The 19785-nt window shown below is 39.0% G+C and overlaps 1 protein-coding gene across 2 annotated transcripts in view; it reads left to right on the top strand.

Annotated features, from left to right (window-relative positions):
• TRIM24 (tripartite motif containing 24) overlaps positions 1 to 19785 on the top strand; it is a 123390-nt gene that overhangs the window by 47254 nt on the left and 56351 nt on the right. For both annotated transcript variants that reach the window (XM_003896656.3, XM_003896655.4), the window contains exons 3-5: positions 9209 to 9356; positions 13175 to 13307; positions 19291 to 19407. In XM_003896656.3, coding sequence (XP_003896705.1) covers positions 9209 to 9356; positions 13175 to 13307; positions 19291 to 19407 — 398 coding nt within the window. The remainder of the gene's footprint in view (positions 1 to 9208; positions 9357 to 13174; positions 13308 to 19290; positions 19408 to 19785) is intronic.

The following is a 19785-nucleotide window of genomic DNA, read 5'->3' as shown; positions in this document are numbered from 1 at the left end:
AGTCTGCTTCTGTCACAGAAACATAGTAGGAAGAAGTTAAACTAGAGATGGAGTCCAATAGACAACCTAAATGTTGACACTGGGCATGCATGGGTTGAGGTAGGAAATGTGGTATGAGAGTAGGGTGCTGCTGGGGGCATTTGGTAAGGATGGAGAGTGGAGAGGTCATATGGGGGATGAATTGAAACCAGGCAGTACTTAGCAAGAGGTAGTGGGAGCTGAATTAGCATGGTAGCAATAAGGAAAGGAAGTTACCACCCAGAGAGAACTTGATATGCCTGACTGGGTGTGGAAGGTGAGAGATGTTTTACTGCCTGGATGGTGCCTTTCACAGAGATCATGATAAAGAGGGTAGGAGGTAGGTAGGTTTTGAATGTGATTGAGTTTGCATTGCCTGTGAGACTGTAGAGATGTCATCATCCATGGTTAGAATGGTGCTCTAAAGAGAGTTCATAGCTGGAGATTTTGAAAAGTTTTAAAAACTTTTTGTTGTAGATAATTTCAAGCATTACCAAAGAAACAGTTGACATAACAAACGTCTGTGGACCCATCACCTAGATCAATAGCCATCAACTCTTGTTTTGTGCATACTCTGATTACCCCCAACCACTAGATTACATTGATGTTAATTCCAGCCGTTATGTAATGTCATCTTTAATTTTTTATTTTTATTTTTTGAGACGGAGTTTCGCTCTTGTTGCCCAGGCTGGAGTGCAATGGCGAGGTCTTGGCTCACTGCAACCTCAGTCTCCCAAGTAGCTGGGATTATAGGCGCCCACCACTACACCTGGCCAATTTTTGTGTTTTTAGTAGAGACAAGGTTTCACTATGTTGACCAGACTGATTGCGAACTCCTGAACTCAGGTGATTCACCCACCTCGGCCTCCCAAAGTGCTGGGATTACAAGGGTGAGCCACCGCGCCCGGCCTCATCTGTAAATATTTTGGCATGTACTTAAATAAAATATTTTTTCTTTTTTCTTTTTTTTTTTTTTTTTGAGACGGAGTCTCGCTCTGTCACCCAGGCTGGAGTGCAGTGGCCGGATCTCAGCTCACTGCAAGCTCCGCCTCCCGGGTTCACGCCATTCTCCTGCCTCAGCCTCCCGAGTAGCTGGGACTACAGGCGCCTGCCACCTCGCCCGGCTAAGTTTTTGTATTTTTAGTAGAGACGAGGTTTCACTGTGTTAGCCAGGATGGTCTCGATCTCCTGACCTCGTGATCCGCCCGTCTCGGCCTCCCAAAGTGCTGGGATTACAGGCTTGAGCCACCGCGCCCGGCCTAAAATATTTTTTCTGTAAACATAACTACCATATGAATTTCTATGTAAAAATAAAAGGACCAGCCTGGGCAACATGGTGAAATCCTGTCTGAGCGAATGAATAGATGAATGAATGAACGAACAAACGAACGAACGAAAGAACGAACAAGAAAGAAAAGCAAGCAAGCTGGGTGTGGTGGTGTGCACCTGTAGTCCCAGCTAGTTGGGAGGCTGAGGTTGGAGGATCACCTGCACTCAAGGAGATGGAGGCTGCAGTGAGCCATAATTACGCCACTGCACCCCAGCCTGGGTGACAGAGTGAGACCCTATCTCAAAAAAATAAATAAATAAATAAATTTCAAATGCTTAATGATCTCTTATTGTTATCAAATATCTAAGCAGTAATCAAATGGATCTAATTATTACAGGTTTTTTTTTAAAACAGTGGTTTGTTTCCATAAGGATCCAACAAGGCCTACACAGTACATTTGGTTGATTTGTCTCAAAACTATCTTTTAATTAATCTCAAGTTACCCCTTTGCTTCTCTTGCTTTCCTTTTCTTCCCATTTAACGTTTTCGTTGCATAAACTGGGTTGCATATTCAAAAGAGTTAGTTTTATTCTGAATTTTGCTGATAATTTCCATAAAGTCATTTAACATGCTGATTCTATGTTTTGTGAAACTGTGAATTAAAATGAAACGTAGTGGCTTGTTTAGGTTCTGGTTCCATTGCGAGAGAAGGGTAAGAATACTTTGATCCATATGTCCATGTGTATGCTCATCAGGAAGCATATGGTGTCTGGCTGTCTTTCTTTTTTCTGATGTTAGTGGCCATTAATGATCACTGCCAAGATTGCTTATTTCATGAGGGCTTTGAAAAATAGTGACATTTTAATTCTATTATTCCTCTTTATTTCTTAACTGGAATAGAAAGAGAAAGCTTCCTTCATCAATTCTTTGATTACCCTGACCTACGGTTCATCCAGGAAGGTTCAGTTCAATTTTGATTCCTTCCCTTTAGTTGACAATTTTTAGAGCAGTGAGTTAATTTCTTAGGATTCTTCAGAGGTGACTAATGAGAGGAGTATGTGTGTGTGTGTTTGTGTGTATATGTGTGTGTGTGTGTCTGTGTCCCTCTGTTTGAGTCTGTAGTAGTCATTGCTCTCTCCCTTGCTGTTTTTTCTGTCATTTTCTGTTCTAGACCTTGAAGCATCCATTTCTCCTAGGTGCCTTGATTCCTTTTCATGGGAAATAATATTTGGAGATCACAGTATGGTACGATGGGTGCTCATCATCATTGAGTTGGTCACCTATCTAGGCCTTTCAGGGAATTATCTAACAGAGACTATTTATTTATTTATTTATTTATTTAGAGACGGAGTCTCGCTCTGTTGCCCAGACTGGAGTCCAACCTCCTCCTCCCATGTTCAAGCAGTTCTCCTGCCTCAGCCTCCCGAGTAGCTGGGACTACAGGCGCGTGCCACCACGCCTGGCTAATTTTTTGTATTTTTAGTAGAGACAGTGTTTCACCATGTTGACCAGGCTGGTCTCAAACTCCTGACCTTGTGATCTACCCACCCCGGCCTCCCAAAGTGCTGGAATTACAGGTGTGAGCCACCACGCCCGACAGAGACTGTATTTATAAAAGAAAGTATAAGTATATATTGACTTTTTTTTTGTATTTTGAGATGGAGTTTTGCTCTTGTTGTCCAAGCTGGAGTGCAATGGTGTGATCTCGGTTCACCGCAACCTCTGCCTCCTAGGTTCAAGCGATTCTCCTGCCTCAGTCTCTCGAGTAGCTGGGATTACACGCATGTGCCACCACACCCAGCTAATTTTGTATTTTTGGTAGAGATGGGGTTTCTCCATGTTGGTCAAGCTGGTCTTGAACTCTCGACCTCAGGTGATCTGCCTGCCTCGGCCTCCTAAAGTGATAGGATTACAGGCATGAGCCACCACACCCGGCCTATATTGACTTTTTGTTTGTTTGTTTGTTTTTGAGACAAGAGTCTTGCTCTGTCACCCAGGCTGGAGTGCAGTGGCATGATCTCAGCTCACTGCAACCTCCGCCTCCCGGGTTCAAGCGATTCTCCTGCCTCAGCCTCCTGAGTAGCTGGGATTACAGGTGCTCACCACCATGCCCTGCTAATTTTTATATTTTTAGTAGAGACGAGGTTTTACCATGTTGGCCAGGCTGGTCTCAAACTCCTAACCTCAAGTTATCTGCCCTCCTCAGCCTCCCAAAGTGCTGGGATTACAGGTGTGAGCCACTGCACCCAGCCAAAATGTTGGTTCTTAATTGCATTGATGTAATTTGTTTTCTCTAGGAAAAAAAGTTTATAGGTATGTATAATATACATGTAACATATATTATATGCATAATTTATATGCATAATATGTAATACAGTCTTGGTGCAATTAGGAATCATTTTACTTCTTAAAATAAGGCCAGGTATGGTGGCTTATGCCTGTAATCCCAATACTTTGTGAGGCCGAGGCAGGTGGATCACAAGGTCAGGAGTTTGAGAGCAGCCTGGCCAATATGGTGAAAGCCTGTCTCTACTAAAAATACAAGAAAATTAGCCAGTCGTGGTGGCACCTACTTGGGAGGCTGAGGCAGGAAAATTGCTTGAACCCAGAGGCGGGAGTTGCAGTGAGCCAAGATTGCACCACAGCACTCCAGCCTGGGTGACAGAGCAAGACTCTGTCTCAAAAAAAAAAAAAAAAAAGAAAGAAAGAAAAAGAAAAAAGAAAAGAAAGAATTATAGACTAGATACAAGATTTTCTGAAAAGATACAAATACAATTCTTAAAGTATCACAGAGGTAGCAACTTTGAGAAGCAGCTGAGGGAACAAATGCAAAAGGATGGAATTATTAAAAGATAAAAGCTCAGAGGAAAGGCCTCGTGGAACTTAAACACCTGCGAAGGAAGTGCATCTTGGCTGGTGATGGGGTCTAGGTGTTTGACTTCGGACTCAGACTTCTGACGGGCAGAAGCAGTGTTGCTGGCATCTCTGAAGTGGATTACAGTAAAGCTGGTCCTACAAATATTGGAAAGTCTGCAAACTGGAGCTAGCTCCAGTATAGGAAGGAACTGCTGCAGCTGGGATGAAGCTGCATCACTGGTGTGATACTCACAGAAATTACATGCAGATAGGAAGAAAAGAGGAAGCTGACTATGAGAATCAAGTGCCTTCTTCTGACGTTGCATTCTCCCTCCAGCATTACCCGTTGTTAGACTCGAATGTGAAACCAGCTTGTAAAGCATAAATGTTGCTTTCTGAATAAGAGTTTATAGTAGAGTGGAGTTGGAGCTGAAAATAGAAGTTGTAGAGTGTTTGTATCAAAACAGAAAGCAAGGAAGACAGTAGTTATATGTATGCACTGGAGATATTCAATCAAATCATGTGTTTCTGTTGTTGTTGTTGTTGTTGTTGTTTTGTTTTTTTTTAAAAGAAGGAGTTTCACTCTGTTGCCCAGACTGGAATGCAGTGGCATGATCTTGGCTCTCTGCAACCTCCACCTCCTGGGTTCAAGCAATTCTCCTGCATCAGCCTCCAGAGTAGCTGGGACTACAGGCGCACACTGCCACATCCGGCATTCCACCTGCCGTGGCCTCCCAAAGTGCTAGGATTACAGGTGTTAGCCACTGTGCCCAGCCAGCCAAATCATGTTTTAAAGTTACCTGAAATAAATAAATCTTCTCTGTGCAGTTAAGCCACCCACTTGATTAGGCAGGTTCATTTATTAAATTTTGCTTTTGACATTTAGGAATTTAAATGTTTAAAATATTGCATAACTACATATAAAACATTCATGTCGTTTGAAAAGAAAATCTATAAACTTCTATCCCTGTCTTGTCTACCCATCTACCTTATTTCTTCCCAACCTCGTACGTAACTATTTAATCTCTTTCATGGATTATCCTTCCTTTTTAAATATTATGTTAATGTACAATTTAAAAGTAAGCTATCCCATTCCATCCCATCTGTATTAGTCTGTTTTTGCATTGCTATAAAGAAATACCTGAGACTGGGTAATTTATAAAGAAAAGAGGTTTAATTGGCTCACGGTTTCACTGGCTGTACAGGAAGCATGATGCTGGCATCTGCTAAGCTTCTGGGGAAGCCTCAGGAAACTTACAATCATGGTGGAAGGCGAAGGGGCAGCACGCTTGTCTTACAGGTGTGCGCCACCATGCCCAGCTAATTTTTTGTATTTTTAGTAGAAACAGTGTTTCACCATGTTAGCCAAGCTGGTCTCGAACTCCTGACCTCAGGTGATCGGCCTGCCTCAGCCTCCCAAAGTGCTGGTATTACAGGTGTGAACCACCGCGCCCAGCCATGCCACACACTTTTAAATGAACACATCTCCATGTGAACTCACTACCATGAGAACAGCACCAAGGGGGATATCCACCCCCATGATCCAGTCACTTCCCATCAGGTCCGACCTCCAACATTGGGGATTACAATTCTACATGAAATTTGGTCAGGGACACAGATCTAAACCATATCATTCTACCCCAGCCCCTCCCAAATCTTATGTCCTTCTCACATTTCAAAACACAATCATGCCTCCCAACAGTCACCCAGAGTCTTAACCATTTCAGCATTAACTCAAAAAGTCCTAAGTCTCATATTTGAGATGAGAAGACAAGGCAAGTCTCTTCTCCCGTGAGCCTGTAAAGTCAAAAACATGTTACGTTACTTGCAAGATACATTGTGGGTACAGGCATTGGGTAAATACTCCCATTCCAAAATGGAGAAATCGGCCAAAAGAAAGGGGCTGCAGGCTTTGTGCAAGTCCAAAACCCAGCAGCGCGGTCATTAAATCTTAAGGCTCCAAAATAATCTCCTTTGACTTCACATCTCTCATCCAGGACACACTGGTACAAGGGGTGGGCTCCCAAAGCCTTGGGCAGCTGTACTTAACACCTGTGGCTTTGCAGGGTTCAGCCCCCACAGCTGCTCTCGCAGGCTGCTCTCATGGGTTGACATTGAGTATCTGTGACTTTTCCAGACTGAAGGTGCAAGCTGCTGGTGGATCTGCCCTCCTGGGTTCTGGAGGACAGTGGCACTCTTCTCACAGCTCCACTTGGGAGGACCCCAGTGGGGACTCTGTGTGGGTGCTCCAGCCCCACATTTCTCCTCTGCACTGCCTGAGTAGAGGTTCTCTGTGAAGGCTCTGCCCCTGCAGCAGGCTTCTGCTTGGACATCCAGGCCTTTCCGTAAATCTTCTGAAATCTAGGCAGAGAGAGGTTCCCAAATCTCACCTCTTGGATTCTGTGTACCTGTAGGCTTAACAGCATGTGAAAGCTGCCGAGGCTTATGTCTTGCATCCTGTGAAGCAGCGGCCTGAGCTATATCTGGGCCTCTTTGAGCCATGGCTGGAACTGGAGAGGCTAGGATACAGGGAGCAGTGTCCTGAGGCTTCTCAGGGGAGTGAGCCCTTGAGCCTGGCCTGGCCTGCAGAACCATTCAGTCCTTCTAGGCCTCTGGGCCTGTGACAAGAGTGGCTGCTCAGAATGTCTCTGAAATGCCTTCAAGGCTTTCCCCCTATGCCCAGTTTCTGCAGCCTTCTTGAATTCTTCCCCCAAAAATGGGCTTTTCTTTTCTACCACATGGCCAAGCTGCAAATTTTCCAAACATTTATACTCTGCTTCCCTTTTAAATATATAAGTTCCAACTTCAGGTCATTTCTTTGCTCATGCATATGAGCATAGGTTGTTAGAAGCAGCCAGATCACATCTTGAACACTTTGCTGCTTAGAAATTTCATCCACCAGATACTCTAAATCATCTCTCAAATTCAGAGTTCCACAGATCCCTAGAGCAGGGGCACAGTCCAACCGAGCTCTTTGCCAAGGTATAACAAAAGTGACCTTTGCTGCATTTCCCAATAAGTTTATTTCCATCTGTGACCTCCTCAACCTGGACTTCATTGTCCATATTACTATCAGCATTTTGGTCACAATTTAACAAATCTCCAGGACACAATTTTTGTCACCTTCCTGCCTTTTTCTGTGCCCTCCAAGCTGTTTGAAATTCTGCCCCTTACGCAGTTCCAAAGCTGCTTCTACATTTTAAGGTATCTTTATAGCAGTGCCCCACTCCTCAGTTTCACTTTGCTATAAAGAAATATCAGACTGGGTAACTTATAAAGAAAAGAGGTTTAATTGGCCCATGGTTCTGCAGGCTGTACAGGAAGCATTATGCATCTGCTCAGCTTACCATCATGGCAGAATGTGAAGAGAGCAGGTTCATCCACATGGATGGAGCAGGAGCGAAAAAGAGAGAGTGGGGAGGCACCACACACTTAACTAGATCTCGTAAGAACTCAATTACTATCATGAGAACAGCACCAAGGGGTAAATCACTCCTGTGATCCACCTACCTCCCAGCAGGCCCCACCTCCAACATTGGGGATTACAGTTCAGCATGAGATTTGGGCAGGCACACTGATCCAAACCATATTACCATCTTTCTTGAATAAGCAGTAGCATTACACACACATGCTTTTCCTGTTTTATTTTACTTTATGTACTAGTAATCTCTCCTGAGTGGTGTAAATAGAAATTACTTATTTCTTTTTATAGCTTACTGTGGAGATTAAATTTTAGATTACATCCTTTTAGAGATGCTATGTGAGGCTAAGGAAGTAGATGAGATCAATCCCTATAATAAAAAACTACAGAATCAGAGGAAGAAGGGTGGGATCCAGTGACAGTCAGGCTATCTGATAGGAGGATTGGCAGGTATTAAGGAATTCACATGATTTCTAGGAAGCAGGAGTCAGTGGTATCAAGTGATGTTAGAAAGACTGAAGATGATAAGACCAGAGAAAAGGTAGATTTTGGTTTATGGACCTATCAGGTATTTGGAATTTGGTTAGTGTCAACCACTGAGTGAAGTGGAAAAAATTTTTGCTGTCAAACCTGTTCTCATCTCCACATCCCACTTCCAGCAACCCTCACCAAAGCCACTGAAAAATCCTCCTAGCTTGTCATTATACAGAAACGCTTTTGCTCCTTTTGTAATTTGTTCTCTATATTGTAGCCATTGTGACATAAAAATTCAAATCTGGCCATGTCACTTTCTTAAAAGCTTTTAATAGACTTATTTGGAGAAACACCAAAATTATCTTGTGACTCCACTTAATCTGGCCCCTGTCTCTTGTCCTAGCTTCTCTTGCCAGTCTTCCCCTCAGTCACACCACTTCAGTCATACTTGCCTTCGTTCAGTTCTTTGAACCTGCTTACTCTTCTTGCCTGGGACTTTTTCTACATGCTGTTCTCTCTTCCTAGAAGTAAAAGCCTTCACTGGGTAATCCCTCTTCATGCTTTCCCTAGCCTTCCAGCCCCACTAAAATGAGATCCATTTCTTCATCATACGTTCTTACAACTTTCCGTATATTTCCTTTATGGTAATTCTCTGTTCGTAGTTATATATTGATATGCTTATTCTAATAATGTGCATCTGCCTCACATTTAATCTTCACAACTACTCAGTAATATCTGTATCATTGCCCTTATATTAAAGATGAGTATTCTATGTAACCTGCCCAAGACCACTGAGCTAGTAAGTGAGGGAACTGGGATTTGAACCTGCAGTATTTACAAGACTGTAGTTATCATATGGGCAGGGACCGCATTTGCTTTTCCTGACTGTTCTGTTCTCACACCTAGCATAATGTTTGGGAAATACCTAGTTGAAATATTTGGGATGCTGAATTAAGGAGAAAATGTACTTATATTCTTGTCTCTGCACAGTATTTTCATTTCATATGTGTATAATGTAACACACAATGTCAGTTTAAAATTTCCCAACACCATTAGCAGGCTAACTGATTTAGCCCGATATGGTTGGTGTATCATGTATATATAGCTCATGATAGGACCAGCTTTTCATTTTCTCAAAAATTCATGTGCCATGGTTCTTTTATTGTCAGGTGTGTACAAGCTGTGAGGACAACGCAGAAGCTAATGGGTTTTGTGTAGAGTGTGTTGAATGGCTCTGCAAGACTTGTATCAGAGCTCATCAGAGGGTAAAGTTCACAAAAGACCATACTGTCAGACAGAAAGAGGAAGTATCTCCAGGTAATACATGAGTTATTTTCTTTTTTTTTCTCCTATCTTTCCCCGTCTTTTCTTCCTTCCTGTATTGACTTGTTTTGACACTTTTATTTTGATAAGTATTAAATATATACTCTTAAGTAAAAGAGGTTTATATTATAATTGAAATTTAAATACTTAAAAATGTTGGAAAATGTGAATAGATGTAGAACCCTGTTTTACATTCATACTGCATGTCCTCCTGCTTCTATAAATGTCTTCAACTGGTGTGAATATAGAACAAATGGAGAAAAAAATTGCTTTTTCTTATTTTTCTTTTATCTCTAAGGTAACAACAAAGAGTGGGCTTAAATATTTTATAACTCTTTTTCTTTTGGTATTCTTGTTGCAAACCTGCATCATGATTATTTGTCTGATATGTGGATAGCCAGAGAGGCTTTTTTATGTAATTATTATTTCTGGTTTTATTGTCTTGTTTTTAATGTACAGTTCACTCATATATTTTTTATTTGGTAAAATACATGCAACATAAAATTTGTCATTTTAACTATTAAATGTACAATTCAGTGGCATTTATTACATTTACGCGTTGTGCAAGCATCACTACTATTTTCAAAACTTGTTTATCACCCCAATCAGCATCTTTGTACCCTTTAAGTAATAACTCCAATTTTCTGGCTGGACGCGGTGGCTCATGCCTGTAATCCCAGCACTTTGGGAGGCTGAGGCGGGTGGATCACGAGGTCAGGAGATTGAGACCATCCTAGCTAACACGGTGAAACCCCATCTCTACTAAAAACGTACAAAAAAATTAGCCAGCCATGGTGGTGGGCGCTTGTAGTCCCAGCTACTCGGGAGGCTGAGGCTGGAGAATGGCATGAACCTGGGAGGCGGAGCTTGCAGTCAGATCGCGCCACTGCACTCCAGCCTGGGTGACAGAGCGAGACTCCGTCTCAAAAGAAAAAAAATAGTAATAACTCCGTTTTTCTTCCCCTAGCTCCTGGTAACTTCAAACCTATTTTCTTTTTTGTGAGACTGAGTCTTGCTTTGTCACGCAGGCTAGCTATAGTGCAGTGGCACGATCTCAGTTCACTGCAACCTCTGCTACCTGAGTTCATGCTATTCTCCTGCCTGTAACTGGGATTACAGGTGTGCGCCACCATGCGTGGCTAATTTTTGTATTTGTAGTAGACATGGGGTTTTACCATGTTGGCCAGGCTGGTCTCGAGCTCCTGACCTCAAGTGATCCGCCAGCCTTGGCCTCCCAAACTACTGGGATTACAAACATGAGCCACTACACCCAGCCTTTATTTTCTGTCTCTGTAAATTTGCTGATTCTGGATATTTCACACAAGTGGAATCACATGGTATTTGTTCTTTGATATCTAACTTATTTTACTTAGCGTAATATTTTAAGGATTCATCCATGTAATAGCATGTATCAAAATGTAGCAAAACCTTTTTTTGTGTGTTTGTTGTTTGATACTAGTGAAAGACTTGGTATAATACCAGCACTTTGGGAGGCCGAAGTGGGATGATTGCCTGAGCCCAGGAGTTCTAGACCAGCCTTGGCAACATGGCGAAACCCTATCTACAAAAAAAAGAAAATTAGCTGGGCGTGATAGTACATGCTTGTAATCCCAACAACCTGGGAGATGAGATGGTGGGAGGACCGTTTGAACCAAGGAGCTCGAGGCTGCAGTGACCTGTGATCATTGCCATTACACTCCGCTTGCACGACAGTATCAGATCCTGTCTCAAAAAAAAAAAGAATTGCATTGCTGGAGTTAATTCCATATTTCATCTTGATGTGTTGTGCTTTTAATATAATATATTACCGATTTTCTCTATCTGGTTACTCTCATTTTCATTCTGAATTCTACGTGTTTACATATTTGTATCTTCAGAAATACTTCTTGAATTTATTTATCTAATTATCAGTTTTATATGTTTTAGTTCATTAATTTTATCTGTCATTCCTCTCAGGTTACCTTAGGGTTTTTGCGTGTGTGTTTTGTTTTGTTTCTTGAGACAGAATCTCACTCCCTGACCCAGGCTGGAGTGCAGTGATGCGATCTCGGTTCACTGCAAGCTCCACCTCCCGGGTTCAAGCAATTCTCCTGCTTCAGCCTCCCAAGTGCCTGGGATTATGTAATCTCTGTGCCACCATGCCTGGCTAATTTTTGTATTTTTAGTAGAGATGGGGTTTCACCATGTTGGCCAGGCTGGTCTGGAACTCCTGACCTCAAGTGATCCACCCGCCTTGGGCTCCCAGAGTGCTGGGATTACAGATGTGAGCCACCATGCCTGGTATAGGCCAGCATACTAGTTTGTCAGTTTTGACACTATTGACATTTTGAGCTAGATAATTCTTTATTGCTGGGGACTGATTTGTGCATTATTAAAAAAAAAGAAATGCAAATGGCTAATTACTGAACATTGTTTCATTTCAGTTATTAAAGAAATGCATTCTAGGATAGTGACGTATGTGTCTTCTCTCTTTCTCTCTTTCTGTCTTTTGCATTTATTAAATTGTCAAAGATGAAAAATTTTGAGAGTTCCCCCTGTTAATATGGTTAATAGCCACTCTACACTGGTTGGAGTACAAATTGGCACAATTATTTAGCTTTTCTCTGTATGAATTACCCTTTAACAATTCTACCACTAGGAATTTATCTTATGGAAACATTTAAATGATTTATAATTTTCATATGTTTATTTCAGCATTATTTGCAGTACTGAAAAATGAATAACTTACAAATATCCTTAGCAAGCGGTATAGTGGTTTATCTATTTTGTGAAATACTATACAGTTAATAAATAAGAAATGAGGTGGATATATATACTAATACAGAAAGGCATCTAAGGTAGAGTTAAGTGAGAAAAAAAAATCTTTAAAAGACAATATATGTACTGCCATTTATTGTTTTATAAAATGTAACACTGCACTATACTATATGTACTTCCATACTTAGAAAAACAACCAGAGGCATGCACACCAGGTTATTAATAGTAATAATCTCTGGAGGTAGGATTATTTCTGAAATGTTTGGATTTTGCCTTTAATTGTTAGTAAGATAACTGAGGTTTACTATTTAACCATATTTATTCATATTCTGATTTTTTTCACTTAACATGACATAAACATTTTCCAGTTTTATTCCCACACTGGAAAACTAGAGTGTAATAAGGAAAATATTATTATTTCTGTGTTAATGGGTATCCTCTGTTAGGATTTTTACAAAAGTAGGTTATTTGACTACTCCTTTTAGACATTTTTATTATATTTTCTTTCTCCCTCCCTCTCTTTCCATCTCTTTCTCTGCCTCTCTGTCTCTGTCTATGAGGTCTTACAATGTTCCCAGGCTGGACTCAAACTCTTGGTGCTCAAGCAACTGATCCTCTCAACTCAGCTTCCTGAATAGCTGAGACTACAGGCGTGGGCCACTGTGCCCTGCTGGATTTTCCAAATTGCATTTTCAAAAAATCTCCTCCCATATTTGGGATAGAAGACATCCAGGTGGTTCATACTCATTTACCAGGGCTGTCTTCTTAAGGCTTTTTAATGCAATAAAACATATTTTTAACTACACACTTAGTTCTTTCATTTACTTCTGAATTAATTTTAATTTCTTCCTGGAAAATGAAAGGTTATTTGCTTTTTTCCCTGAAATGCTGACAATATGTGATATCTTAATATCTGTAATTCTTAGTGAAAGTTACGGTATAGGTGAAGCTGTAGTGTTTATATCAATAGATGTGAATTCAAATGGGCAATCGAATAATTATTTACTATTCAATTATGTTCATTTTCTTCTCTCTGTCTCCCATTGTTTCTGCAGAGGCAGTTGGTGTCACCAGCCAGCGACCGGTGTTTTGTCCTTTTCATAAAAAGGAGCAGTTGAAGCTGTACTGTGAGACATGTGACAAACTGACATGTCGAGACTGTCAGTTATTAGAGCATAAAGAGCATAGGTACCAGCATCTTTGGTTATGTATGTAGATTCATATGCAGCTTTAGAGGACTAAAGGACTGCTGCCAACCCTCATCAAATGGCAGTCTGCAAATAGGTTTTGTGTAACCAGCAGTATGCTGGCCTATACCCGGGTTTATCAATTTTGACACTACTGACGTTTTGGGCCAGGTAATTCTTTATTGTTGGGGACTGATCTGTGTGTTATATGGTGGTTAGCATCCTTGACCTCTACCAACTAGTTGCCAGTAGCAACCCTCTAACCCTCCCCAGTTGTGACAACAAAATGTGGCTCCAGACATTGGCAACATCCTATGGAGCAAAATCATCCTGAATTGAGAACACTGGCCAACACACTGTTTAAAAATATATAGAACTAGTTGCCAGCATTGTAAAATGGGGAGATTTTACATTTTTTAAATATCTAGATTTTTGGCTTTTTTGAGAAAATGGAAGCTCTTCTAGCCCTGGGTCTGTATACATTCATGTCAACATTTGAGGCATGCCTTTTCCAGTTCATTATAGTTCCTAGCAAAGCTTACTTTTAAATCTCATCTCAACAATCATTCAGGTCAGCAACAGATGATTTAGACAGTAAGATTCAAATCGATACAAAATATAATTGCTTATGATGGTCTAGGCTCCTGATACTGGCAGACTGGATAATTTGGACCAACAGTGAGAATGACTAGAAAACCTGCACAAAATACAGAAATTATCCATATGAAATGCTAGAGCTAATAAAATAGTAAAGCATTATTGGACAGGATTGGGTTGGAGCTGGGGCTAAGGATGGCGGGGGCCTTTTACTCCCCTTGAGGTATTTGCCTAGAGATGAGGAGTAATTTTAATAGGCTCACAGAGCTGAGAAATCACGGCCTGGAGTGCAAGGATCATGCATGGTCAATGTGTCTCCTTGTCTTGAGTTGGTACCCTGAAAGTCTACACTATTACAGTAAAGATAAATTAGCTAGTAAGTAGTTCCTCACAGGGACTAAAGCTCAGCACTTAAAATTGGATTAAAGTGAAGTCATATGGCTGGCTCCTCAAGTTTCCTGGTAGAATCAAATGTAAATCCTTACCAGAAAGACAAAGAAGACATCTAGGCCTCTAACTTAGTCAATAATGAATTTTGGAAAAACGATATTCACAGAATTAGAAATAACCAGGTTTGTTAGGAGATTAGACAATGTGAACATAGTGAGACCCCATCCCAACAAAACATTTGCTGGGCACAGTGGTATGTGCTTGTATTCCTAGCTACTTGAGAGACTGAGGTGCTCCCACCTGAGCTCCTGGGATTGCTTGAGCCCAGGAGTTCAAGGCTGCAGTGATAGTGCCACTGCACTCCAGCCTAAGTGAAAGGATGAGACCCTGTCTTTAAAAAAGAAAGAAAGAAAGAAAACCCTGAAAATTACAGTATCTGAAATTAACTCAGTAGAAGGGCTTAAGAACAGATTTGGCATAGCATGAAATGAGAATTAATGAGCTAGAAGAAAATTAAGAAAATATCCAGAAAGAAGCATCATCAACAAGAGGAGGATGAAAAGTAGAAGACATTATTGAAGATCTAATATGGATGTAATTGCAGTCCAAGAAGGACGGAAAGTACAGAGAATGGGAAGGAAGCAATATCCGAAGACAGAATGTAATGGCTGAGAACTTTCAGAAGCTGACGAAAGGCATTTAGCCTATATTTAAGAAGTTGCACAAACCTCTAGCAGGATAATTAAGAAAGTAATATTTTTAAAGTGCAAAAATAAAGTAACTTTCAAATCTAAAATTCTGTACCCAGTAAGCATATTCTTTAAATATGAAGGTGGATGAAAAATGTTTCAGGCAAAATACACTGGGAGAGCATATCCCTGATAAACTCTCACTTAAAGTACCTCTTAGCAGAAGAAAAATAATAGAAGATACAGAAAGGAATATGGAGCAATTAAAATAATAGGTATGAGTAAATCTAAATGAATGTTGACTTAGGAAACTATCTTTTTGGTGTGGTATGTGTATATGTATATCACATAGCAGTAAATGTGCTAAAAGGGTATGGAATTTATGTTCTAAGGTCCGTGCATAGTCTAGGAAGAGGGTAAAAAGTGCAAATATTAGATGATATGTAAATATCTGTTTTTGTAATGTCTAGAGTAGTCACTAAAAGAATAATAAGTACATATAATTAGCAAGGTGTGGAGAGTTGTGGGGATGTGGAATAATCAGTATAAACAAAGGCCAAAAAAGTGAGAAAAAGAAATAAAGAACAGATGGAATATAATGAGGCCCTGGTAAGTTGGTAGATCTACAAATATACTATAATTATACTAAATGTGAACAGACAAAATGTTCCAAATTATAAGACAGGTTTCGGACTGGATAAGAAGGAAAATAGAAAAATGTGCTATTTTCTTTTTATGAGAAATATCTAAAAACTCAATATATAAAAGACTTAATGGGAAAAGACACACCATATAAATACTAACCAGAGGCAAAATGGCATAGTAGACAAAATCCATTATTTGAGATAAAGAGGGACACTTTGTAAGGATGAAAGACTCTTCATCTAAAAGATATGAGTTGTAAATTTATACAGGTTATAAACTTACAAAAAAATGACAGAACTTCAAACTAATAGAAAACTCCATAGTCACAGTGGAAAATCTTACCACTTTGCGCAATAATTGAAGCCGAGTAGTGTGGCAGGTACCTGTAAGTGCTAGCTACCTAGCTACTCAGGAAACTGAGGTGGGAGGATGGCTGAAGTCCAGGAGTTTGAGTTCAGCCTGGGTAACATAGCAAGACCTATCTCTAAAAAATAAATAAGTAAATAAACAACACAATAAGCAGACTAAAAAATCGGTAAAGATAGAGAAATAAGGGCCAAGCATGGTGGCTTGCACAAATAAATACATACACACATACGTAACTGACAAAACAAGAAGACTAAAAAATCAGTAAAGATAGAGAAATAAGGGCTGGGCACGGTGGTTCACACCTGTAATCCCAGCTACTCGGGAGGCTTAGGCAGGATAATTGCTGGAACCTGGGAGGTGGAGGTTGCAGTGAGCAGAGATGGCACCATTGCACCCTGGCCTAGGTCACAAAAGCAAAACTCCATCTCAAAAAAAAAAGATAAATAAGATTGAATAACACAATTAACATAACGTCGTATGGACATTATGGAACACTGTACCCCAAAATATACATTCTTACAATAAAATATTTTTAACTGACCATATGCTAAAGTCTTAAATTTGGAAAGATTGAAAGATACTATATATTTGGAAATGAAATTCTTGTGATAACTAAAGTCTGCTGATACATGATCCTGGAATTCTGGCTTAAAGGAAAAAAGTATTTAGAAGACATTATTGAGTCAAATGATACAAGTAAGAAGCATGGTCTATAGGTTAAAGTACTGTAACAAGGTCAGTTTTTTTTTTTTTTTAACTTTGCTGTGAATACATAAGAAAATCCTTGTTTTTAGGAAATGCACACTTAATTTATTAAAGGGTTAAAGGGCTATGAGGAGGCAAACTAAAAAATTGATTAATCTGTATAAGGAGATATATGATCTCTATATACTTGGAAATTTAACTTTGAAATTATTATAAAATAAGCAGTTTAATACATTTAAATCATCAACAAGGAATTCCAGTAGATATTAGAAAACATTTTGATTTGAATAGTAGTGAAAATATCAGTCAATCAAGCCTTGAGGTTTTTCTTTTTAATAACTGAAGCCATATTTGGAGGACACTTTATATTATTAAATGCATATGTTGTATGTTAAGGATAAAGTCAATTCACTAAACATTTATTGCAGTTTAGGAAAAGTAGCAGATTAAACCCAAAGTAAGTGTGTTTTAAAAGAAACATAATAAAGACAAATGTAGAAATAGTCAAAGCCAAAAATTCAGTCTTTCAAAAGACTACTAAATAATCAACAATTCTCTGTACGAGTGATTGAGAGAGCAGGCCCAAATAACCACTACCAGGAGTAGGAAGGTGGCGTTACTCCATATTTCAAATGTTATAATGAAAATGTTTACATGATATTGGAAAACTCTTAGAAAATGAAGTTTTTACCAAAACTTATGCTAAATACAATAGAAAGAATAGTCCTTTAATGTTCATTCATAATTTAAAACCTTCCCACAAAGAAAATTACACATGCAAATGACACCAATAAATGTACCACATAGTTAAGGTAAAAATAGCCCCTTTTGGCCTGGCGCGGTGGCTCACACCTGTAATCCCAGCACTTTGGGAGGCCAAGGCGGGCAGATCACAAGGTCAGGAGATCGAGACCATCCTGGCTAACATGGTGAAACCCCGTCTCTACTAAAAATACAAAAAATTAGCCAGGCGTGGTGGCAGGGCGCCTGTTGTCCCAGCTACTCGGGAGGCTGAGGCAGGCAAATGAACCCGGGAGGCGGAGCTTGCAGTGAGCCAAGATTGCGCCACTGCACTCCAGCCTGGGCTACAGAGCGAGACTCCGTCTCAAAAAACAAACAAAAAAGCCCCTTTCTTATACAGACTTGTCCGGAGAATGGCAAAAAAAATGAATTCTTTCCAACTTGTTATATGAAGCCAGCATAACTTTTACACCAAAACTGACAAGGAATAGAAATGAAAAATTACAGGCCAGTTTCACCCATGAAATGAATGTGAAAATTCCAAGAAATGGAAAATAAGTAGAAAACAGATGATTTGAGAGGAGGGGAAAACTTGCCTTAAATCTCATAGTATTGTCATTTTTGGACAGTGTAATCGCAACCAATTTGGCCTCATTTTGGGGATACAGAATTCATTTAACATGCCAAAATCATTGATGCTAAAACCTTTCATGTCATATTAAAAGAATAAAGGAAAAAGTATATGCCTATCTTAATAGAAGCAGTAGAAACATTCCATAAAAATTAAATATACATTCCTAACATCTTAGCAAACTAGAAATAAAAAAAGAATTTCCTAAGCCTGATAAAGATTATTTATGGAAAGTAGAAAACGTACTTAATATTGGAATATTGAAAGTCTTTGCATTGAGATGAGGAACAACATAAGGGTGACCATTTTGACCATTTAATGTAACCTTATATTAAATAAGTGTAGTAAAGAAAAAGTTTACTAAGATAAAAAAAACTTGAGTTGCCTATGAAAGTGTTTGAAATGTTATTATTCACAGATATGATTATGTACAAAGGAAATCCAATGTAATTATTAACTGGGTATCCCCTTTTTCTAACTGGCAACCCTATTTAATTACATGTAAACATTTAAAATCACATTATATAAAATATGTTAATTTAGAAATACTGTATTTTGTACATTTTATAGGAAAACTTAAATCAAACTCTTGATATGTATCTTCTATATCATTGCCTTTCTATCTTCTCTAGAACTTCTCTTCAGTTATCAAACATAGTCTGGCAAAGTAAATGATCTTTCCTCACTTTCAAATTGGAAACTTTTTAAAGTGCTATATCTTATTATACTGTTGCTTAAAGTTTTATCACAAGGCATAACGTCTAGAATTTTGCCCTTCTCTCTCTGTATTTATCCCGATTTTTCTTTGTGGCCCCTAGAACATAACTACCTATTATTTAAAAGTGGTCTTTTGAAATGTTTGTTTTCAGCAGGCTTGCATAATGTAGAAATTGCAATATAGTTAATAAGTCAGATTATATATCATTGACTATTTTTTGCCAAGTCCACCAAGTGGAAGTGAACTCTGTAAGCTTATAAAACTGAATGATGGATGCACGTGGTTCTCAAACTTTCAAAATATTTACGTGTCCATAATCTTTCTTGAAGGATAATTTGAGAGGTGGGGAAAACTTGCTTTATTAGGGATACATTTGATGTTTTAAAAGATTGTTATATAAATTCTTTATAATCCTATTTTATGTTTTTATCAGTCTTTTTATTCTTGGACTTTTCCTCATTATATGTTTTTATATGAAATAATTTGCTTATTTCTTCAGATATCAATTTATAGAAGAAGCTTTTCAGAATCAGAAAGTGATCATAGATACACTAATCACCAAACTGATGGAAAAAACAAAATACATAAAATTCACAGGAAATCAGATCCAAAACAGGTAATTTTATGGTATTATATAATCATTTTTATATAATTTGTGAAGTATATTCACTTTTAGAACATTTTCCTTAACTCACAGTTAAGTAATAAGTTGTTAGATGACAGCAATAACACATGGTTGATAAGACTTTCCCAGAAACTTAGTTGGAAAGCATTCTTTTCTGCTGTAAAATTTCAAAACTCATATGATAATAAACTACATTTAGTATTTTGATAGCTCATTTATCTAATAGGTATTGATAACTTATTATCACTTATTTTCCAATTTTAAAGAAATACCAAGATTTAAATGCAAAACCAACCATTTTGTGCCAGTATTGTAAAATATTTTAACACTTGAATGAACCCTGAATTGTTATTTTAAGGTTTGCTGAAA

The sequence above is a fragment of the Papio anubis genome, chromosome 4 (assembly GCF_008728515.1).
Source record: "Papio anubis isolate 15944 chromosome 4, Panubis1.0, whole genome shotgun sequence".
Classification (NCBI taxonomy): Eukaryota; Metazoa; Chordata; class Mammalia; order Primates; family Cercopithecidae; genus Papio; species Papio anubis.
The sequence above is the reverse complement of the archived record's forward strand: the minus strand, read 5'-3'. Positions and strand labels throughout refer to the sequence as shown.